The sequence below is a fragment of the Vicugna pacos genome, chromosome 7 (assembly GCF_048564905.1).
Source record: "Vicugna pacos chromosome 7, VicPac4, whole genome shotgun sequence".
NCBI classification, from domain to species: Eukaryota; Metazoa; Chordata; class Mammalia; order Artiodactyla; family Camelidae; genus Vicugna; species Vicugna pacos.
In genome coordinates this window covers 37,762,478-37,786,444 of record NC_132993.1, presented here as the reverse complement: position 1 = coordinate 37,786,444, position 23,967 = coordinate 37,762,478, and the positions used below count along the sequence as shown (strand labels likewise).

Genomic DNA, 23,967 nt, shown 5'->3' with positions numbered 1-23,967 from the left:
CACACTTAGACTTCAATCTTCGAGTTACTTTTCTACCCACTCTGAATTTCACCCAAAAGTTAAAAAGCCGTGACATGGCTGAACTCTTGGTAGAAATGAGACTCAAAGTTATCTGGAAATTTTCCATCTTGATCATCCTTTCAGAGATATTTTATTTAATTACATTTTGAGTGTGCTCTTCACATCAGAGATATGAACCTCTTATCCCAATTCTCTCGTCTGCAACGAATGAAAATATCACTGTACACAGGATAATTAAAAGGCATGAATAAGCTTAATAAAAGAGAGGGTGGGAAGGTGGAAGAGGAGACCCAAGAGCTGACCCTAGTGAACAGCTCTGTGGGAGAAGTGAATGAGGATGGGAGCTCGGAGAGTGTCACTGCAGACGGTGATAAATGATTCAAAACAGCGCACGGGCTCCCTGAAATCCATCCCTTCTAGCTACTGTCATTGTCTCTCAACAGCTCACACTGATAAAAAGCAAATGGATGTTTGCTTCTATTATTCTGGAATGTCTACTGTGGCAGAGAAAATTAGTATAGCTTTAAAAGTCAATTACAAACAAATATACTGTGCATATGTCAAGGGGGACTGATCCTTGGAGAAAGAAGCCAAGTGAATGAGGGAGCAAGTGAGAGCTGGAAGCACTCTCTTACAGCTAGCGGTGCAAATGCCAGCACCGAGAGCAGCAGTCTTCTTCCCGACGTGGGGAGTCAGTCACTCCTGTTGGAACCACAAACCTCATCCGTCCCTTGGTTCAGTGCCCAGGTTTCTAAACAAACAAAATGCTCTTCTTTCCATCGTGTGCATTTCCTCACTTCTATTAAGCCACTCACCTCCTCTCATTTCTGTCTTCAGGTTGTGCTGCTCTACGCCTCTACCTATGTCCTGGTGTCCCTCAGCATAGACAGGTACCATGCCATCGTCTACCCCATGAAGTTCCTGCAAGGAGGTGAGCTGCTCAACCAAGTGCCATTCTGTAAGGAAATCATCCTTGGGTGAGGGTTTTCACTTACATCATCTTCTTCATTATGGTTCTTTTCTTCCTTCTTTTTCCTCCTCCTCCACTTCCTCCCCCAATTTATGAGTCTGATTGTCCAAAAAGATGTAGGAAAGAAAGCTCGGGTACCTGGAAAAATGCCGATGGCTCCCATGGACGTCCAAGAGCCACTAGGAAAGGTGCTTTGCTGGATCCACTTTGTGACCATTTACCTTGACGCTGATGCCTCCAGTTTTTCTTTTTTTAAGGGAGTGTTGACACACATCCCCATGCAAAGAAGTGAACACACCCACTTTAACTTGTTCATTTTTCAGAAAGAAGCACTTTGCCCTCCTTACTCCCAAACCATAGAAATAACTGGAAAGATGTTTTGAATTGATAATCACAGTGGAAACAAGGAAAACCCTCCTTGATCTAGAGACAGTGAAGAAATTCTGAAAGAAGGAAGCAGATGGGTCAGAGGGAAAGCTGAAACCACACAGCCCACAGCGCCCACAGCACCCACAGGTGATGCTGCAGCAATGCAGGAGAAGTCTTCCTAAACAGATCGTGTAAATGCCTGGAGCAAGAGGGACTCAAGGGAACTGCCAGGATGATTCCTGGAGCACAGTGAGGAGGGTTCATCACAGCACATCTCCCTTCCCACTGCCCTCCCCCTTCCCAGATGGGCAGCAGGGATGGAGGTCTCTGCTTCCAAGTAGTGGAGATGCTGGATTTACAGGGACAGAGCAGTGACACCTTGGAAGGGTGGTGGGTACCTGGTCACAGGACTAATTGCACATTGCTCTGCCCGCAGAGCCCACTTGCCTCCATGATCCCCTAAAGCAAGTAAGGAGCCAACGTACTATACTTTCTCAAGCAGCCTCTGAAAACTGATAAAACAAAGAACCTAATATGAAATCTTGACTACAAAAATGAGATGCAATCAAATATCATTAAAAAAAAATTTCCACAAAAGCCAAACTGTGGAAAATAGATAATACGTTTAAAATACCATTCTGCAGAATTTACACCTAAGGAAGCAAACTTAATAGAGCAAGCAGAACTTTAGAATAAGCAGAATTAATGTCATCAGATAATATTAAATACATCAGAGAGTATGGGCCCAGATACTCTGAATGACAACAGTATTTAATTAAAATCTAAAATCTGCAGCTCTTTGATAAGTTCTACTTCTTGGTATCTTCTCTGGACAGACACTCACATGTGTGCAGGCACACGCATGTGTTGTGTGTTGTGTGTTGTAGCACTGCTTAGAATAGCAGCAATTCAATGCTAACGCTGGTGTCCCTCAGTGGAGGAGTGGCTAGCGTCCTGTGTAGAAGTTTCAGTGGCTTAGATTTATGAACGGTATACTATGCACTACTCATGACTCCAAGTACTTTATGTACATTGAATACTTCAGTCCTCACATCTCTGGGAGGTAGGTTCTATTATTACCTGCATCTTACAGTCTGGGCAATTATAATTCAAAGAGTTAAAATAGCTTGTCCAAGGTCACACAGTTAGGCTCAGGGGCAGGATTTAAACCCAGACAGTCCAGGTCTAGCTCAGGTGCCCTCGATTACTGTACACCCTGCTGCTCAGTAAGGATGTGGTAGAGCCATGGACAATGACATGCATCGACATAAAAATATCTACAACATATTTTGAGTGGTAAAAACAACATACAATTGTACATGCAGTATGACAACATTAACATAAAGAAAAAACACGAACAGTGCTAGATCTTGTGTACAGACAGAGAGAGACAATCAGGAGAGAATGCAAGAAAAAGGGAGGTCTCAGAATTATAAACAATTGCCTTCAAGGACTGCACACCAACTTGTCCACACTTCTGGTGGTGGGGGGGACTGGACTCTCTGCAGACCCACAGGGACTTTCATGCCATAAAGAATTTTTTATACCAAGAACATATAGATGTGTTGTGTGCAATTAAAAGTAATGTTAAGATAGAATTTACACCTGCTTCTTAGGCTTTTGCTAGGTTATGTGGGGGGGGGGGGGCTAAAAGCGTAAGACAAGCACCAAGCTCTCCAGGCACGGTCATGCTCTAGTGATTACAGCAGAGAAGAAGGCAGGGGATGGGATGAGGGGAACTGGGGGAGACATTTTATGATGTATGTATGCAAAAGTGTGATACCCTTATTCATCCATCTATTTTGTTATGTCTGGCAGGCTCCAGGAAGTATTGTGTGCAGTGTACAAAAAGACACTAACACCAGAGTATTTTAAGGTAAAAAAAAAATAGGAGTGAAGGGAACATAAGTATGAAAAAATGTGTGAGGGGGTGTCCCAGGACACTTGCTGGAAGTAGAGGCTTTGGGATCCACAGCCAGGAGGGAAATGTGGTCTCACCACATTCATTAGATAAAAAAATAAATCAACTGTTTAGCTTATGGGAAATATAACTGATTCTTGGAGATACTGTGCAATATTAGGAATTGTGTTCTAAATTACAGGAAAGGCAGCAATGAACATTATAGTGTTCTTTTAAAGATGTAAGGCAATTTATTTCCTCACTATAAAATTAATAGAGGCTCCACGTAGGGCACTTGGAAAATAATCATCTTTAATAGTTTCAGGGAAAGATGCAAGCTTGGAAAAAGAAATTAGCCGTCTTCCCCTCCCTGCCCAGTCCCAAATGAAGTCATGGAAGAAACACAAATAGGAGGAGACCTGCAGCTGGACTGGAGCCAAGGAAGGAAGCCACCTGAAAATCAGAAACTTCAAGGGATTCCCAGCACTGGGGAGCCGTATTTGATACAGATGCCACACCCCCTGGGAAAGCTGCATGGCCTTTTAGGAAGTTGAAAAGATCCTCATGATTATGCGGTGAGGTAGTGGGTGGAACAGGTCGTGAAGGGTCCAGGGAACCCTCTGCTAGTGTCATCTTGGTGCTCCAGCTGGTGGGAAGCACCAAGATGTGGCAGCTGTGAGGAGCAGGGTTGGGGGTTTCTGTGGCTGAGCAAAGAGCAGGCGGGAGAAAGAGATTCCCCACAGAGCAGAGTGTTGAGTGGAGCCAGTGGAAGCCGGGAGGGACTGTCCTGTGGCTGAGCACGCACACGGCAGTGAAGCCAAAGGAAGGCAAACAGAGAGAAAGGGCCACATGTTACTGATGTTTTACTGCTTTTTACAAAAGCAGTAATTTCCTTAGCCAGCAACTCCAGAGGAGTGGAAAATTTTAAAGCTATGTAGGAAAATTAAATATGAGAATAATTAGGAAAATGTCAAGTAATAATACAGAGTGCCAGATATTAAAACAGAATATGAAACTTTGATAATTGAAACAATAGGATACTGGAAGCAGAATCACCTATCTAAATCATATAGAATACCAAATCAGTTAGAAAAGAATGAATCTGTCAGTGTACAGTGTTAGACTAGCTGTCTAGCCATTAAAAAAAATTAAATCACTACCTGTCACAGCTAATTACTAAGTAAATTCCAGTTAGACTGAATATGTACAACTGAATCACTATGCTGTACACCAGAAACTAACACAATATTTTAAATCAACTATACTTCAATTTTTAAAAACTGGGGAAAAAAGTAAATTCTAACTGGATTGGAAAAGTTAAAATTTTAAACATGAGAGGATATGGGTTTGGGTAAAACTCTCATCATTTTGGTGAGGAAAATATCTTTCTAGGAAAACACCCAAAGCAAAAAACAGTAAGGGAAATATAGTTTTTACCATGTAAAAAAATTTAGTTATTTATACAAATAGAAAACATTGTAAACACACTTTAAAAGCAAAATGACAGGAAATACTTGTATATGGCAGGCAAAGGGCTAATATCCTTCTTATAAAGAACTCTGGCATAGAAAGAAGATCATACTAATTGAAAAAGTGAGTGGAGGACATGAACAAATTTTTAAGAAACAAAGAAATACAAATAAATGAACAATACGTAGAAGTGCCCTTTTTGACTACTAAGTGAAGAACTGCAGGATTGAACATTTGGTTGGGAAATCTTACCAACCAGATAACAAGATTGGGAGGAAGAATCCTCTCAGTGTGGGAAGAGTGTAAGGAAACAAGCACTTCTGTCCACTTCCAGAGGGAGCCATAAATTGCAGACAATTTGGGGGGAAGTTTAGCAACATCTTCCCAAATCTTCAGTCTCTAAGAGTTCACCCTAAGGAAATAACCAGAGCATTGCAAAGAGATGTATATGAGTTATTTATAATAAAACATAATTGGAAACAATTTAAATACTTAATAATAGGCTATTGATAAAATTGGAGTTTAGTGTAACCATGGGGGGAAAAATGTTATTTTATCAGTGCTTTTTAAATTGCACTCCACACACTGGCCCCCGGAGAGTTTATTTTGTGGTCCCACTCTAGGACAGATGTGGAAGGTTCTGGCTGTCTCGGGCCTCAGCCTAGCTACCTGGGCTTCCTGCACTTCTGCCAGTGGAGGTGAGGTCGCAAGGAAAGAGGCTGGAGGGTACCAGGGAGGAACAGGAGCAGCCAGCCAATGGAAAGAGGCCAATCAAGTCAGGCAAATGGAAATCGGAGAGGAGTTTCCAAAGAACCCAGGAAAGTTCCTCAGGAGATGAAGCATCAGCTTTAAACAGCAGCCAGGCCCATGAAGCATGAGGCAACTTGTGACAGTCAGTACCAGCCAAATAACAACTCTCCTGTCCCCTCGCCCCTCCTCGCTCCCTGAAGCCCAGCTGAGAGAAGCCCCAAACCCCAGACTCCAGGTTCTTACCTGATGCAGGCCCACCTGAGCAAAGAAGACATGACTTGAAATCATCTTAGGAGTTTTGAATATTGTTATCTGGAATTTTACATATTAATTTTTAAGTCCACTACTACACTGAAGCGCTGGTTAACACTTACAGAGACTACAGGGCTTTTTAGCCACCTATGAATGATCACTGACATCAAGGGGCCTGCCTGAGTTTTCAGCCAGGAGCAGGTGAGCTACCACCCTCCCAGGATCACTGCCTACATGCACAGGGACAATGGAAAGGCCTAAAATACTGCTACTGTAATTCTACCCCAAGACTGCTGCTTGTTCAGTGTGTCAGTAACAACTGTTTTCTAAATCTAATACCAATTTCAGAGTGACAATTCAGCAAAATCAGAAACTTAGATCATTCTCCCCAATGTTTCAGACTCAAGATTCTAATAGAGTCCCTACCTAGTTTCTTCTAGAATTTTTCTCACTTCTTACAGCTCCTAGACCAGGCCCTCTGTACCTTTCTGGCCCCACCCGAAGCCATGCACCGGTTTCCAATTTGAAGGCTTAGAGGCGGAGGGAGATCGCCTGTCTCTGGATGGAGGAGGCCCGCCGGCACCAGTCAGCACAGGCAGCATAGCTACAGGGCAGATGGAGATGAAAGGCTTTAATAAGGGCTTAATAGAAAGCATCACCTCATACAACTGTTTTTAAAAAGCATTTTCATGTGTATCAATTTTCTCTCTCTAGCCACATCATGACCTCGTTAGGTGGGCAGAGTGTGTATTTTTTTTTTAATTTATAGAGAAAACTCAGGCCAAGCTCAGAATATCACATCTGAGAGCCCACATCTAGTGTGAAGGGTCACAGCTACCAGGCTTCGGGGTTTGGCTGGAATGAGCCCTGCTCTCCAGAACCAAGTCCAGTGTTTTTTCCCTGCCCTACAATTTCTGCCCTGTTCCTTCAAATAAAGGAAGGCTACTTAACATTTGGCAAACAGCTTTCAAACACTGACACAGTTCTTCGCAGAGCTAGGTATGATAGAAGGAAGAAAGACAGACCAAAGTTCCCATCCCTGCCTTTGAGGAGGGACAAGGTGCCAGAGACAAGCATTTGCCCAGCAGTTTACCAAATATGCGCGATACAAACTGAGCTCTCCATAGTCCTTTAGGAATGGATGCATCAACATCTCAAGATGAGCAGGTAAATCAGGGAAGAAGAGGAGAAATCTGGGGGCACTGACCTTATGCCAGGTAGTGTGCTGACTTCTGTGTAGGCATTCTCTTTTTAATCCTTACATCAGCCCTAGATGCAGGTCTTACTATACCCATTCTACACATGAGAAAACTGAGGCTCCGAGAGGGTCTAGAATACCTCTCATACAATGATCCTTTTCTACACTAGATGCCAAGTGTGCTCCCAAAAGATGTTCCTAGATGCCCAGGCATCCCTTTCTTTTCTGTGAGCAGAGAAGCAAGCCAAGGTCCTCATCGTGATTGCCTGGAGCCTCTCTTTCCTCTTCTCCATTCCCACCCTGATCATATTTGGGAAAAGGAAACTCTCCAATGGTGAAGTACAGTGCTGGGCCCTGTGGCCTGACGACTCCTACTGGACCCCATACATGACCATCGTGGCCTTCCTGGTGTACTTCATCCCTCTGACAATCATCAGGTAAGAGGCCAGCAGGCCAGACCCACACAGGGGCTTTCCTGGTCTGCCCACTGCTGCTCTCCTCCCCAACAGGTCACTCATTGTTCCTGGTGTCCTTTGGGGAACTGGCTAGACCACGAGATTTTATCTAAAGCTACTATGTGCTAAGTGCAACTCCTCCAAAATGGAATAAGGAGGAGGAAATGAACCTTTTCTGAGTGTGTACAGTGGAGCAGGCATTGTGCTAAGTGGTCTACAATTATCCCATTAACCACACTACCACTCTTTGAAATAACTAAGATTATCTCCATTTTATAAATGATAATTCACAAGCTCAGAGAGGTTAAGCAACTTACCCAACGTCACACAGGATTTAACCCCAGGTTTGTCTGATTTCATATCCTGTTCTTTCTCTAATATCATGCAGCCTTTCAAATGTAAGACCTAGTACCAGTTTCAGAGATCTTATACTATAATCGAAAAGACAAATTTGAAATAAAGCTGAACAAAAAACATAGTACACAAAAATGTGCTAGAGCATGTATGCAGTGAGGTCAAATAATGGCAGAGGACACTCCTTGGATGCATCCTTTGAAGGAGGGAAGGCTCCAGATAGGAGAAGGGGAAGGTGGAGAGAAGGCAGGTTCCCTGGTGACTGGAGGTCAGAGTACACGTGTACACAGGAAAGGACCCACAGGCAGTGCCAGTGGAAGAGAGTTGGAAATAAGCTCTTTCTGGGCGGGGTAAGGCACAATTGTAAAGGGCCTTAGTAACCAAGTCTGTTCCCTTTGTCCTGCAACCAGTGATGGGCCAAAGGTGGTCTTTCAGCAGAGAAAACCACAACCAGTTGGACAAGGCAGGGTCTCACTTGTTCACATGGCAGGATCACCTCCGAAAGGGTGGCTCTGCACAGGTGGACGGGAGTGGGAATTTCAGGGAGATACCTGGCACGTTGAGTACGTACATGGGCTTGCTGACCCTGCACCTTTTGAGTGTCCATATAGTGTCACATAATTTGTCCCAAGCAAAGGAAGATCAGCCTTTGGTTTTCAATTGTATAAATAATGCTGTGATAAAAAAAATCTTTGTATTTAAAATTATTCATGAGTCTCTGATTATTTCCTTAGAACTCATTCTAGTGGAATTACGAGATCAGAGATCATGCTCATTTAAAGCCTTTTGATGCATATTCATAAACTGCCCTATAAAAAATGTGTATTCCTGCCAACAGCAAAGAAGAGCTCTGATTTTTCTTCCCCTAACCCAAAAGAAGGTGGCATCATTTCTTCATTAAATCTTTACCGAGCATAGAGGCTTAAAGAAGTATCTCATTGTTTCAATGTGCATTTCTTGGATTAAGTGGTTCGGTATTATTCAAGTGTTTTCTGACATTATAGGAATCACTTGTTCTTGCTCTTTGCTCATCTTTAGTGTCCTAAGATACTAAAGCTAAAGAAATGTTATCCATCACGTAGTCCAGCCCCTGAACTTTTCACCAGTAGACTTAGGACTAAAAGAAACGAAATGACCTGCTCTCCATCAGAGGTCAAGCTGGACAGGAGCAGAATGATTCCCGCAGTCAGCCCTGCAGCCTTGCTGAGATTGGATACCATCCAGTTATCTCTGCTGAATCCACAAATTAACGTCTACATTTTATTTCAACTTACTGTTCTCCTCTCTACCAAGCTGAACCTGGGAGGAAACTTGAAGGGAAGATGAAGGTTATTTAGACAATGAATCAAAGGTAAGTAACAGCCACTTTCAAAGGAGCACATGGAAGAGGAGAGAGGCCAGTCGCAGAGTTAAGAAAGCACTTGGAAGGAAGTGGCTCATGCCATCACAGGAAACTGACACATCGATATCGGTGGCAGCAAATGTCCCTGCATCCCTCCTGATTGATTTCCCATCAGCTCCTGAAATCAGTCAAAACCTCTGCTCAGCAAGGCAGGTGCAGCCATGAACCACATGGCTCATAATGTGCTGTCTGGACAGATCCCTCACACTGGCCTTTTACTGCCCGAAATTTCCCCCATTAGTTTGAGCTGCCTCTTCCCACAGGGACCTCTCCTCAAACCTGCCTACGGCCCATCTTGTGCTTTTTTGTAGTATCCTTGGAAAAAGCAAAGTCTAATTTAATGATTAAAGGGAATGATTTTGAAAACGGGTTTCACTCAGCCTTCACCAAAGTCTCCCTAAGTCCTGCTCCTGGCTCTTTGCCTCCAGCTGGGGCAGAACCACGAAATTCAGTGACTTCTTCTCTCCTTGGGCTTCCCTGAAGCATTTCATGGCTGATGAAGTCATCATCTTTACTCTTCCATGGTCAGGCTTCCGCTGGAGAGAGAGCTCCTCTCCTCTCGGGGGATGCGGGAGATGCGGGGATGAGGCATCACCCCCCTCTCTCAGCTCCTCTCCACTTCCTGAACCAAGACCAGGCCCAGATGGAATTTTGTGGGGAATTTGTTTTCCAAGCAGTTCCTGGGATAAGTTGCTATAATTTCATCTGTCTCAGAGCTAAAGCTTAACTCTTTTTTTCTTGACTACATTTTGGTCCCCTGAGCTTCTATTGCTCATGGCTCTTTTAGAAAAGGTTAAACTCTTAATTTCAAGATTGAGTAGACAAGATACAACTCAAATAAGGTGTTCGCTCACTTTATTAACCATACCTCCTGCTTTATTGTCCCTCATGCATGATATATGTATATACACAGAGATACACATGTATATTCTTACCAAATTGATAGCAAAAAATACATATATATCTTGTTTCAATTTGCATCTCTTTCATCACAAATGAGACTGAGCACATTTTATGTTTGTTTTCAGTTTTGCTTTTTAAGTAAATTATTTATTCTTTTACCCATTTTTCTCCATTTTATTTTCTCTGTTCTCTCTCTTTAGGGATATTATTTATGTAAAAAATTTTCCTGTTTTTGTATGTTGAGGGTATTTCCCTAGTTTGTCATTTGCCTCTTCATTTTGAATATGGCTTTATTTTGCTTTCAGCTAATAAGACTAACATCATCAAGGAAAGGGGCAAAATTGTGAATAACCAAAATTAGAAACAAGAAAGCCAATGACCTGATTTAAAAAAAGAGTCATAGGAAAGCACTTTGCAAAACTTTATATAAACGCATGTGAAAATATGAATGAAATGTATATGGCTTTTCTGTAATATATAGAAATTTTACATTTTAGTGTATTCACATCTACTCACATTTTATATTTTTTCATTTCATTTCTTTCTTAGGGAATTGTCCCTTTTACATACTTACCTATACTTTTTCTTTCTTATGATTTATTATTTTAATTATTTGAAAATAATTTGTGTTAGGAACACGTTAAAAATATCACTTTAAAAATACTTTTACTTGATTTTGATGTTAATATGAATTCGAGACCTAAGTTATTTTTTTTTAATGCTGGATCATTTGTCCCAATATCACTTACTGAATAATTTATCTTTTCTCTATGGGCTAAAATGGGAATTCTATCATATGTATATTTATATTACAAATGCTCTTATTGTTTCTGAACTCCTATTCTCTTCACTTTATTTTGCTTTTATTTTCTCTATTCTCTATCTTTAGAGAATTCTTTATACAATAACCTTTTTTAAATATGTTGCAAATATTTCCCTAGTTTGTTATGTTTCTTCACTTTGAATTTGCTTTCATTTTGTTTCCAGGTAATAGTGACTGACATAATTAAGAAAAGGCAAGAATACACAAACAACTAAATTAGTGGTTTTCCTGCCACTAATAGCAGATTGGTATAATTAAGTACTGTACTTTGTATACATTTATTATCTGGTAGGTAGGACAAGATGACTCGCCTTTTCCAGACTCTGTGGCTATTCCTGGGGAAGCTGCTCACAGACTCTCCTGCATCCACTACTCCAGCCTTAGAAACCATCTTTCGTTTCCCAGACGCCCCACACTCCTCTCACCTCGTGCCTTTCTGCACATCATCCCTTATGCCTGGACACTCCTCCAGACTCCTCCTGCCTTGCTTCTGGCAAAATGATTTGCATTCTTTGCCCCCCATTTCAAACACAGACCCTACACGGAGCTATCCCTGCCAGTCCTAGAGCACAACCTGCCTCAGCTTGTCCGTGTCGCCGTCAAGGCTTCATGGTAGTGTCACCACCTGCTTGTGTGGTTGTATCTCTTGAGTACAGGGGCTGCTGTTTCTTAACTTCTGGACTCCAAATCCAGCACACAGTGGACACTTCGTAAGTGCTGGATTAAATAAACAACGCAAATCTGACTGAAAACTTTGTCCACCAGATGGAAGTGTCATGTCACTTCATCACACACACACACAACCCCAATATGGAAATTTCTGATCATTTAGTGCCTAGATCAGTTTTTGGCATATGGGGGGCACTCCACAAATACACGCTAAGGGAAAGAAGGAAGGCAGAAAGGAGAGAGGAGGAAAGGCAGGGAGGGAGGGAAAGAGAGGAAGTGACATTGCCAGTGACACACTCTCACGAGAGCTCTGTATGAATAAAGATTTCACTGTTCTGTCATTAATCAGATCAGGCTCCCAGGACTTGAAACCATAGTGACTGACAATAAAGGCAATACATTGTTTTTCTGGGTCAACACAACTCCTGTTTTAAAATTCCCTTGACGTAGCTGTTTGACTTGCTGGGGAAGGTTTTTAGCCCTGGTGTAATTGCTTTACTTTAGCTGTGGTGATTTTCTTGCTACCTAATTGATTTCTCATTCACCGATCATTTTTACTCTATGAGACAAAGGTAGAGGCATAAAAGATCCATAGCCAACAACTGCAAAGGAGTAAGTGGAAAAGAGCACATTTGTCATGGAGCACTGATTTGTGTTACACGAAGAAAATAATCTATTTATTTTGCTTGGGGCAAGGAGATCAGACTGTGAGAAAGCTCCGTGTTGAGGTCAGTACAGTTCTGTGGAATACAAGGCCATAGTGGGACCCCAAGGTCCAAGGCAGCACTACCCAAGGCATAAGGTTAAGGCCAAGGTCAGATGACCCATTTCAGCAGTGAAGGAAATGACATCCTTTATATTATTAACTGAGGGGTGGCAAGAGTTATGTCCTTTGAAAAAGCCATTATCACTAGTCTGCTAGGTTATGGTAGATACTTATGACTGAATTTTCCACATCCATTCCACTCTAAGCCACTTGTGGCAGCCCCTCCACTCCACACGTGAATGGCCCAAGAATGGCCACGTGATCCAGTTCTAGCCAATGAGATGTGAGGGAGTGTCTTCTGAAGAGCTTGTGGAAAGATGTCCCCATTCTTAGGAAACAAATCCAGGAGACAATGGCTCCTTGCCTTCTTCTGGACATTGCTGTCTCTGGACTGACTTAGGAAGACACTTACACTGGAAAGAAAAGAGAAAGTGATGGAAAGAATCCAGGTTTCTGAAGTTCAGCTTTGATTCTTTGAGGTTGCAATCATGAGAGATAAAAAATGTTCTAGTTGCTTAGACCAATTTGAGTTGGGAGTTTTCTGTAACTTGCTACAAAAAGTATCCTACTGGTACCCAAGTGCCCATACTTGCTGGTTCCAGGTATCAGTGGATTCATCTGAACTACTGAAGTCATCAGAGTGAATGCTGCTTCTGGGACATTTAGGAAATCTCAGTTAATTCAGTGGTAATAAGGAGGTATGAAGAGTATCCCTTTGACTTTCTCTGTCCTGGGAGCCCATCAAACCTGATGGCAATGGACTGTATATATCAGGACTTTAAATTTTTCTTAGATTGTTAAGTAACAAGAAGTTCCTACATTTTCTCCCCAAAGTTGGTTCTGCCTTCATATCTCCCTGAGCCCAACTACACAACATATGCTTCTGAGCCTCTAACCCTTAATGCTTCTTTCCATTTATTTATTATTTCTAGAAATACCTACAGGTCACCCACCCTCTACCAGACACTGGGGTAGGCACGGGGGATACAAAAAGAGCAAGACATACATCATTTTTGAGTTAAGTAATCTTTCTGTGTAACCAAGAAGGCAGCCAATTACAGGAGGTGTTATAACACAGTGTGATGAGTGTCATGATAAGGTAAATAGAGAGTCCTTTGACATCCACAGCAGGGGGTGCTAACCTGGTCTAGGGATCAAATAAGGTATTCAGGAAGTGGCCAGAATCACAGATAGCGTGTGTAGTCCCGAAACATCCCCCAGAGGAGTTCTGTGCATCCTCCTTGCTCTGATACAGCCTCACGTGCTGGTTAACAAGCCTTAGAAGTCAGAGGACCCAGGCTATGGTCCAGCTTTGCCATCTACTAGCTGTATGAACGCAGGTAAGTCACCAAACTTCTAAAAACTGAAGCTTTCTCATCTAGAAAATGGGAATAATAGTAGCACTGACCATATAAATCTGTCAGAGAGATTAAATGAGATAATCTCCATGAAAGGTTTGGCATAATTCTTGGTTGACTGTTATGGTGAGCAAATCACTACCATTGTCCTCACAACATCTCATCAGAGCTTTGGTGGCCAACAGAACTTGATTTGAATTTGGTCTCTGACACCTCCTAGTCATGGGACCTCAGCCTTGTCATCCATAAAATGAGGACAATAAATTTTTGTTCCCATAGTTCATATATGAAATCATACAAGGAGAACTTATGTGAAACAGAAACCGTGATCAAAATATATTAGGCATTTATCCTACAGTGCCCAGCACCATCATAACCAATGGAGTTAATGAGATGAGGATGTAAAAAGCACTTTGTACAGGGACTGGCTTAATGCTGACTCCCTCTCTCCTGACCACTGTCTACATGATTACTGGAGTGAGAATGGGGCACCTGACTCCTGTTCTCAATTTAGGATCCCTGCCCCAAATAGCTTGAGTTGCTTCTGGAGCACATTCTCTCTTCTGTATCATCAGTCCACTCTACTGTAGCCATTTTACAAAGAGATGGGATAAAATTTAAAGACAATTTCATCAGTATATACTCCCATAATGGGCACCATCTTCTACTCACTCTGGTGCAATAGCTTCTTGTCTACTCTTTGCCCCCATTAAATCCCTACGCCACACCACAGCCAGATTCATCATTTTGTGGGGAAAACTGGTAAGCCAACAAAAAAGTATGATATGAAAGATAAAAATCTTCCTCCTCCTTCTGCCTTGTCTCTCTCCTGAGAAGTAGCACTGTTAAGAATTTCTTCTATACCTTCTAGGACTATTCAATTCATGTACCAGCCTATACATATGTACAGAAACAAGTTATGCATATCGACCAATGCCCAATTTGGGGGAAAAATGTTGATCAATCATTTCACTTTCCTGTTTAGAGCCATTCAGTGGATTTCCATTGCTTCTGGATAAAGTTCATGACCTCCAACCCTGCACACAAGGCCATGTGTGATTTGGTCCTTGCCTCATTCTCCATCCTTATCTTAGACTACACAAGCTGCCTTACTCATTGAGTTTCAGCCACACTGGCCTTCTCTAAGTTCTTCAAATGTGAATGCTCCCCCTTGCCTCAGAGCCTTTGCACATGCTGTTCCCTCTGCCTGAATGATCATCCTCTTCTGCATTTTAAAAACTATTTTATCTTTCAGATCTCAGCTAAAATTTCACCTCCTCCAAGAAGGTTTCCCTGACCCCCAGAGCAAGCCAGGGCTTCTGTTATATACTGTTGTATCACCCTACATTTCATCTTCATAGCATTTTGCTCCTTTGTAATCATATATTCCTGTATCCTTATTTTATTGTCTATTTCCCCAAATAAGATGTGAGCTCCAGGAGGGCTGGGACTCTGTTTTACCTGCCATAGTATCCGCAATGGCTCAATAGGTGCCTGAGACAAAGTAAGTGCTCAAATAAACATAGTGAAATTAATAATGAAGGAGAGAGATACTTTTGACCAGGGAGCATCCTTAAGGTCCCTGCTAGGAGAAGAGAAAAAGGACCATGCCAAGAGAAGCAGCAGCTCCCCCACTCCTCCTCCCTATGCTTGGCCTCTAATGAGATCTACAGAGCACAACTGGACAACAACCTCAGGCCCCCAAATGAGGCAACGGTGGAGGCAGTTGGCTGAGATAGGGCCTGCGGCCCCAAGACTGTGCTGGGCATCCAACAAGTCCCCAGGCCTGTGCTAAGTCCTGCAGGGGTTATGAAAGGGGCACTTATGGTCTGAGCAGAATGCTCTCCATATGACTTGAGAACAGAAAAAACTTTTTATTCTATTTCCTGAGCCTTCCTCACACACAGTCCGGAACCAAGACCCAGGAAACGGCCTCAGGCATCCTCTTAAGTACTAAATGCCACTTGCAAGGTCTTCCTCTGGCTTGGGCTCTCACACTCTCCCTCTGCTATGTGATGCCTCCATGAAGGCCATGAAGGAAAAAGGGTCTATGTTTGGACAGTCTTCCATAAAATCAAGAAATAAAACAACCAGTTGCAGGGAAGGGATACTTCTCTCAATCTAGGTGACCCTTCAGGTTTCCGATTTCTAAGAAACTTAAAGAAAAGCTATGCCTGTTGACAGAGTGGAAATGGATAGACAACATGAAAGAAGTTGACCCAAAAGGATGGAGATGCTGTTCCTCTGCCACATTTCTGAGAATGGGCTATTTCTAGTCTACTTGATCTTTAAAGCTATGACTGCCATAGACAAGGCTCCGTGTACCGAGTGTTATACCAGCATGGAGGCCCTGAGGTAGGTGGTGCTGACTGTCACTGAGAAACAGAGACAGCTCAGAAAGCTTTCATAGTAAAGTAATATATAGTGAATGAGCTAAAAAAAAAAAAGCATTTTCAGGAAGAAAGCAAAGCAGACACACAGAGAAATGGAAGGCACTGGGACTCATCTGCCCAAAGTCAACCGCATATGAAGCATGGAGTCTGGGTTAGTTGAGTTGGCTACTCCTGTCATGATGTGGGGAAAGGTGGGTTGAGAGACATGGGATGCAGGGAAGGAGGATGTTGACGATGGCTGTGAGGAAGGCAGAGGCTGATTGTGGGAGGCTTTGAAAGCTCTGCTTGGGAGACTGGATATCGTCTTGTAGAAAAGTGGAGGCACTGAAAGGTTTTTAAGCCAGGGAATGACCCTCTGTCCCAGAGCTCCAATTCTGATCGTAGTGGGGGCGTCGGTGAAGGAGCAGAGTGAAAGTGTTTAGGAGATTACGGTACTAATCAGGCAAGAGATGATGGAGGGGGTGGGGCTTGCTTTGGCAGCACATACACTAAAATTAGAATAATTCAAAGATGATCAGCATGGCCCCTGCATAAGGATGACACATTAACTTGTGAAGTCATGCATACTTTTGTGTTTAATGGGTACAGAGTTTCAGTTGCGGAAGATAAAAAAGCTCTGCAGATGGATGATGGTGGTGTTGCACAACAATGTCAATGTACTTGATGCCACCGAACCGTACACTTAAAAATGGTTAAAATGCTAAATTTTATGTTATGTTTATTTTTCCACAATAAAAAAATCATCAAAATATTCAACAAAAAGATATTAAAATGGTCCAAACGGATGCAAAAGAGCAGGAATGGAGAGGAAGGTACAGATGAGGGAGGTATTTTGAAGAGACAATCCACAGAGCTTGCTGATTAATTAGATGAAAGAAGTCAGCAAGAAGGGAACTAATATGATTCCGAGTGCTCTCTGATGCATGACTGTTGCACCCTGAGAAGTGGCTTGATTTGGGTAATAAACTAAAAGGGCACCCTACTTACTAGTTTTCCTGGCTTAGAGTAAAGCTGGTATTGGCTTTCCACTTGCCTGATTGGTCCTAAGGATATGAGGTCAGGGTGACTAAGACCCAAACCCCTAACACATAAAATCTTTCTTAGTTTTCCATTGTGTATATGGTTGATGGTCAATAAATATTTGAATTACTGATCAGTTAAGCACTGAGGTTGCCACTGTAATACATGATTAACGCTGGGTGCTGTTGTAACGTTTTCTTGTATTTCATTTACCCGGGGAAAAAATTTCCCTGCTTTAACAAATATTCAACTTTGGCTAAAGAATAGACTCCCTAACAATTTTTTTTCTCTTTTTTTCTTATGTAGACATATAAATTCCAGAAAATCCCTGGGCAGGTATATGAGAAGGAGTGAGGATGCTCCACAAAGGCGCCAAGCCTTCCTGGAACACTCAGAGGGGCTCTCTGATCAGGGAAAGGCAATAAGAAGCAGAGAGTTTTCACACAGTCATTAATTAAGTTATATTCTAAACTCATTAAAAGCAATTAGTGCTTTGTCAGCTACTTCAAACTAGAGCTCTGATTTTTTTTTTAACCTAGTGATTCTCAAGAGGGAAGTTAGTGCAGTTTTAAAATAAAGCAGTGCTTTGTCTCAAAGTTTTTAGTTGAGGTTCTTAAGATATTAGAAATGTCAAATAACTAATTAAAGAAGGGTATAAATGTCTATATTTATCAAAGGGGACAAAGGATACAAAATTTGCTAATGCTCTGAGTCATTAACACTTTTTTTCTTCCTGTTGGGGGCAGATTATATCATGTAAAAGTAAATGTGATATTATGTGAAAAATGAGGAAGAAAGAAGGGAAAATAAATGACATTTATTGAGCCTCTGCTAATTTTCAGGCACTGTGCACAGCACTTAAAATGTTGTTACATTAGATTACTAAGAAAATCTTGAGGTTTGTATTATTAACTCAATAGTCTTTGACTGAGAAATTGTGTAACTTCACCAGGTCCAAGCCTCCTTGCTTAAAAAAGTAGCTGCAATCTACTGCGACTCTGTAATCAGGAAATATAGAGAGGGACAGACCATGGTTGAGAGACCCCTGTCCCCACACCTCACACTCAGGGAACTGGGGGTGGTCCCACAATAGGGACCCACCAGCCATTTAAATATTATCTTTGGTCCTTTCCACAGTGTCATCTATGCCATTGTGATCAGAACTATTTGGATCAAAAGCAAAGCCCATGAGATGGTGATTTCCAACTGCTCAGGTAAGTCTCTAATCTGCATTACCCAACTCTTAGCTGATTTTGCTTCTGCAGACGTTTTCCTCTAGCAAACAGGAGTTTGAGCTTTCTGGACACAGCAAGCCTGCTGTGTTATACCAAGGCCCAGCTGGCAGGTCAGACCCACCAAAGTTGTCCAGGGCAGACTCTGCCCTTCTCCACGTGGCTTCCCTGAAAATTGACGGAGGGGGACTTTGGGGCTGGCCAAGCTGTTCCAGAAGAGTCCCTCCAAGCAGCCTTTGAGCCAGGATCTGAGGGTCGCCCCACTCTCTCAGGTCTGGCAGAGAAGCACCCTGAGGACTCGGATGAAAATAGAGGACCGTGCAGGGAGGATGCCATACATTCAGCAAAACACAAGGACAGACATTTCTATTTGGCTTCAATTTACAAGAAAACTTCCACCCATCCGGAGAACAGTGCTGGACCCCAAGCCAGTCAAGGCCTGGTCCGTGCCTTCCCCACCGTCCTACCACATCACCTCACACCAGAATGAGCCCGAGACTACCCACTAAACCATTCCCCAAGTCTCATCTTTGCAAACCTTAGTGCAGAGCACTGCCTACACAGTAGCTACTGAGACTTGGAGACCCTGCCTGCTTCCTAGGCAGACACTGCTGAAGCTGAATGAGCTCGACCTGGAGAGAACACAGCAAACCAACAGCCCCGAAAGAAAAAAGAAAGGGCTCCTAAGGGTTCTGGTTATTATAACGCAGCTAGTTCTGAAGGAGGGGACTGATTCTGCTCTGAAGGAGCTTCCATGCCTCCTTCCATTCCTCGTACAAATCGAATGCACATATTCACACACCCAGTCTCTCTCACACACACACAACCATATGCACACACATATACATACTCACTCACATGTACTCACGAGGACTGCAAGGTATAACACTGATCCCTGGTGTAAGAAGAGCTCATTTCTGTTCCAGATATGCCACTAAGAGATGTGTCACCTTGCAAAGTCATTTTGCAAATCTCTCTAATGTCTCTTCTTATAAGTACACCAATCTCATCATAAGGTTCCTGCTCTCATAACCCCATCTACCTCTATTTCCCAAAAGCCCCATCTCCAAATATGATCACATTGAGAGTTAGGGCTTCAACATATGAATTTGGGGAGGACACAAACATTAAGTCCATAACAGGGGAAGAGTCGGGGAAAAGGAAAAGAGACACAGTGGAAATAAACAAAGACCAACCAAATGAGAACAAAGGCTGTTTATTCAAAGCTTGCTACAGCAAAGGAGTCAGCTACCATCTTTTGCTGGAAACACAAGAGCAAGCAGAGGAATGGGAAAGCTTTCTAGAGGAAGAAAGGGAAGGCCTCAGGTGTGCCCTGACTGGTGGCTATTGGGGGAAGATTTAAGTGTGCTAACGAGAATCCATCCTATGTGATGGGTTGGGGGTGCATATTTGGCTTTCTTGGGTTGGTTTTACGTTGGAAATAGGGGCAAAAATTAAAGAAGCTGTCAGTTATTAATCAAGTCTTGGCTATGTGGGTATTCTTATTTGGTTTACTGGACTGTGCGATAGAGACAGTGATCTGACTTCCTGCAAGTCTGACCTGTACATAGTAGGTTGCCTTCCTGGTCTGGTTACTGTAGATAATGGGTTGATTTCCCTGAATGGCTGCTGCACAGTGTGGGTCAGAATTCCATTTTCATGTACAATCTGGCCACTGTTCATTTGTGTGTTCAGTCTGTCAACACGAAGTGACAAGACAGAGCACCTACTGTCAGCGAGTTCACTTGGTCCTTTCCATACTTTATCTCCCTGCATCCTTACACCACACTGCGAGGTAGTGGTATCACCTATTGTTTACAAAGGGAAGACAGGCTGGAAGGTTAAGCAATTTTCTTGTTTTCGTAGGTAGCACATGACACAGTGGATTCAAATGCACATATGATTGGCTAGAAAGCCCACGTTTTTCTTCTCTACATCAGGCTGCCTCTCAGAAGGACGTTACAGAAGGGAAGGTGGTGAATGACTGAAAAAAGAGCTCAAAATTTTAAAAAGTTTTTTTTGATTAAACAACCCAAACTCAGGATCATTGGCATGGCTTCTCTTCCACCAGACTCCCTCCCGTGCTCTGTCTTCAGAAAGCTATTCCAGAGTCATCTCCTGAACTGTTTCATTTTGATGTATTTAAAAATCTAAAGGGTGACCTAATTTTAAGTAGGCGGCGATCTTCCTGTGCTGTTGGATTTAAATCAGATTGGTTTAAAACCCCGCCCTGTGATTTCTGCCAGTTGCAGGAGACTGGTGTGCCCTCCTTCCCTGTCTCTTGGAGTGCATACCCTGTCTCACCTCCTACAACCCCTCTGTTCCCTCTGCTCCTGGTCCAGCGAACCGTGGAATCCACCTCATTTTTCTTATGTTTGAGGTGATGAGAGGTTTCCACATTCTATCAGCCACCCCATCACCTCATGCGTCTCCCACACCTTTTTTCGCAGCAGGCCTTGCACTGCTGCAGCTGGGCTCCTGTCTCTCTCTAGAATCTCCCGTATCTCCCTGCTACTCGATTTTCCAATTCCTGTGCTCTTGGGTTCTCCCATCCTCCAGTGCTTGAAATATTACAGAGCCACACAGAGATCTGATATCCCACTGATAAATAGTATGCTGTGACTCCTGCCGAAAGGTGGAAATGGCTACAGTCTGTTTTTATTCTTTAATACAAGTTTGTATCTCTGTGACGCCTATTTTTGAGTTGTGTGTATCTTCGTATCACCATCAGTGACCCCCCTCTGGAATGAGGAGCAGATGGTAGTCTCAAAAGCCCGTATCACCTTTGTATCTTACTCATAAGTGGAACTCATTTGACTTTTTACCTGTCATTAGAGCCAAGCAGCCCTGGAGTTGGCTGGTAAACAGGGTCTCTGGTGGTGTAAGCATGCCAGGACTAGTGCTCACCAACAAGGGGACATAAGCAGTGATTAGTGTGAACAGAGCTCACTTTGTAAACATGGCCTGCAAAATTCAAGCCATCATTAACTTAATCACTCCTCTTTCTGGCAAATGTGTCTATTTTCTCCCCCTCAAAGGCTGACAGAAAGAGAAAAAAAAAAGAACTGTTTAAAAAACGATCTACAGACTATCCCACAAACAAATGCTTGGAAGGAAAAAGGTAGAGCAGATGAGGTTTCCAATCCTGTAGGTTATTTTTCATAAACGTCCAGGGGTATTTACTCCTATAAAACAGAACACTTACTACATGGAGGCAGGAGGTGGGGAGGTGAACCCATGAAATAGACTAAATTACCACATACCTGAATATACCTGCATCTGGCTGTTACGTCTTAGAAGATATGATGCAGTGTGATTCACGCTATATCCAAAGTGCATGTTTCCAATTAAACAGGTCAGAATGAGGTGGAGAAAAAAGTTCTGGATTAAGAACTGGGTTAGAGTCCTGTTCACTTCTAGCTAAATGAACTTAAAATAAGCCCACTAGCTACCTTTCTTCATCAGTAAGTGAGGGTAAAATGGCTTCTCTGCAAATACATTCAGCAAAAGATACAAAGAACTTTATGGAAAAAATATAAATAAATGAGGCTTATAATATGTTCATGGATAGTAAGATTCAGTGCCATAAAAATGTCAATTCTCCCCAACTTATCTACAGATTAATGCAGTTCCAATTAAAACTGAAATGGGACATTTTATTGAGCTTGACAAGCCAATTTTAAAATATACATGGAAATTTCAAGAGCCAAGAAGACAGTTCTGGAGAAGTAAAACAAGTTAGCAGAGGTTTACTATACCAAATATTGATTTATCATAAAGTCAGAGTGATTAATAGAGTGCGGTATTGATGCAATTCAATAGAAAAATGGAAAATAAAACAGCCCCCAAACACACCTGCATAGATATGAGAACTTGAAATATGTCAGAAGATCAGAGGGAAAGAAATGAAATCAGAACTTCACTACAATCCTTAGGCAAAACTAAATTCCAGGAAAATTATAGACTTAAATGTGAAATGTAGGACTTTTAAAAATTTAAGAGAAAATTTAGGGTGTTATCTTTATGACATTGGAATCAGAAAGGATTTCTTAAACAAGATACATTAAACCATAAAAAAGATGGATAAATTTGACTCTGTTTATCTTTAAAAGTTGAGCCAAAAAGTGGGAGAAGCTATTTGCAACATATAACCTGGGAAAAGATTAGGATCTCGAATGTATGAAGAACTCCTAAAAATCAATTAAAAAAAAATTTTTAAAGATAAATAGAAGAAAAAGGAGCAAGACACAAACAGCCACTTCACAGAAGGGAAAAGAAATGGCCAAAAATAAGATTCTCAGTCTCACTGATAATCAGGAAAGTGCACATGTAAACTTCAATTAGGTATCATTTTTTCACCCACAGAATTGGTAAAAATTTTTAAGTCTGTTATTTCTAAGTATTAACAAAGATATAAACCTCATGGTTTATTTAGCAATATCATTTCTAAAAATCTTAGCAGGCTTCTGATTTATTTGCTTCCAATCAGCTTCACATGCCAGCAACCACATGCAAAGTCTTTCTGAAGATCATTCACAAGTCTGACTTGATTCTGTGCTTCCTCATCCAATTCTTGTCTCTTAACTGAATGGAAGCTAGCTTGGGACCATTCGAAACAATACGTGGGAGGCCACATCCTTAGTTTGATCTTCTCCAGAATGATTTTTGATGGGTCATTGTTGGTTTAAACTTCTCAGTGTTCTAACTTAATCTGGGTACCAGGGCCGGCTCCATCGGCACAGGACCTGCACACTCAGAGGGTATACACGTTTGTGCTCAGCTCGCATGTTTATTTTGTTCTGGGCCCCACAAAGGATGTAGCCGGTGCTATGAGAGTCTAGAAGCAATTGACCCTTGTAACTCTGTTAAGATCCCAAATTTTAACTTCCTTTCACTTTTGTTCAGAAGGCAACCAACTCTTGTCTGAGTTTGTCTCTTTTTTTCTAATACTTTGCTAAACACAGCTGGTAGCAATCAACACATACTATTAACATTCAGTTTACCAACTGCGATTGTTCATTCTGTGTCAACTTGATTGGGCTAGCCAGAGAGCTGGTAAAACATTATTTCTGGGTGTGTCTGAGGGCGTCCCTGGAAACATTTGAATCTGCAGACTAAGTAAAGATCACCCTCATCAACACCTGTGAGTATCAGCCAATCCACTGAGGGCTTGAACAGAACAAAAAAGGCTGACACAGGGCAAATTTGCTTGAACTAGGACGCCTATATTCTCCTGCTCTCGGACATTGAAATTCCTGGTTCTTGGGTCTTCAGCTAGGACCAAGATTTACACTCCTGGTTGCCTGCTTCTCCAGCATTTGGATTTAGACATATACCATCATCTCTGCTGGTTCTCATGCCTTTGGATTTGGGCTGAATTATACCAATAGCTTTCCTGGGTCTCCAGCTTGCAGACAGCAAGCAGATTATGAGACTTAGCCTCCACAACTGCATGAGTCAATTCCTACTATAAATTTCCTCTTATAACTATGTATTTATATGTATTTCTGTTGGTTTTCTTTCTCTGGGGAGTCCTGATGACTACGCCACCTTTGTCCCCTGGGGGTCCAGTCTCAGTAGGCAGACAATCTGCCATCGTAGGCATTCGTATGTGACACTCCTATCCAGTGGAGCTCTAGTGTCCCAGCTTGTCCTACCAGTC

At 42.3% G+C, this 23,967-nt stretch overlaps 1 protein-coding gene, 1 long non-coding RNA gene and 1 other non-coding gene across 13 annotated transcripts in view; 2 read left to right on the top strand and 1 right to left on the bottom strand.

Moving 5' to 3' along the window:
- LOC140697383 (uncharacterized) overlaps positions 1–23,967 on the bottom strand; it is a 187,657-nt gene that overhangs the window by 137,052 nt on the left and 26,638 nt on the right. For 5 of the 9 annotated variants that reach the window (XR_012074356.1, XR_012074355.1, XR_012074357.1 and 2 more), the window contains exon 3: positions 6,159–6,336. The exons of 2 other annotated variants lie outside the window; for them this stretch is intronic. This is a non-coding gene — a long non-coding RNA (uncharacterized lncRNA). The remainder of the gene's footprint in view (positions 1–6,158; positions 6,337–23,967) is intronic. 2 more of the 9 variants (XR_012074359.1, XR_012074360.1) reach the window with 1 other exon arrangement.
- NPSR1 (neuropeptide S receptor 1) overlaps positions 1–23,967 on the top strand; it is a 137,402-nt gene that overhangs the window by 102,882 nt on the left and 10,553 nt on the right. For 2 of the 3 annotated variants that reach the window (XM_006201884.3, XM_015237251.3), the window contains exons 4-6: positions 859–952; positions 7,166–7,367; positions 18,211–18,287. In XM_006201884.3, coding sequence (XP_006201946.2) covers positions 859–952; positions 7,166–7,367; positions 18,211–18,287 — 373 coding nt within the window. The remainder of the gene's footprint in view (positions 1–858; positions 953–7,165; positions 7,368–18,210; positions 18,288–23,967) is intronic. The other variant, XM_015237252.3, reaches the window with a different exon arrangement.
- LOC116278829 (U6 spliceosomal RNA) lies at positions 16,522–16,624 on the top strand. The gene has a single exon (XR_004188187.1). It is a non-coding gene; the product is annotated as a U6 spliceosomal RNA (small nuclear RNA).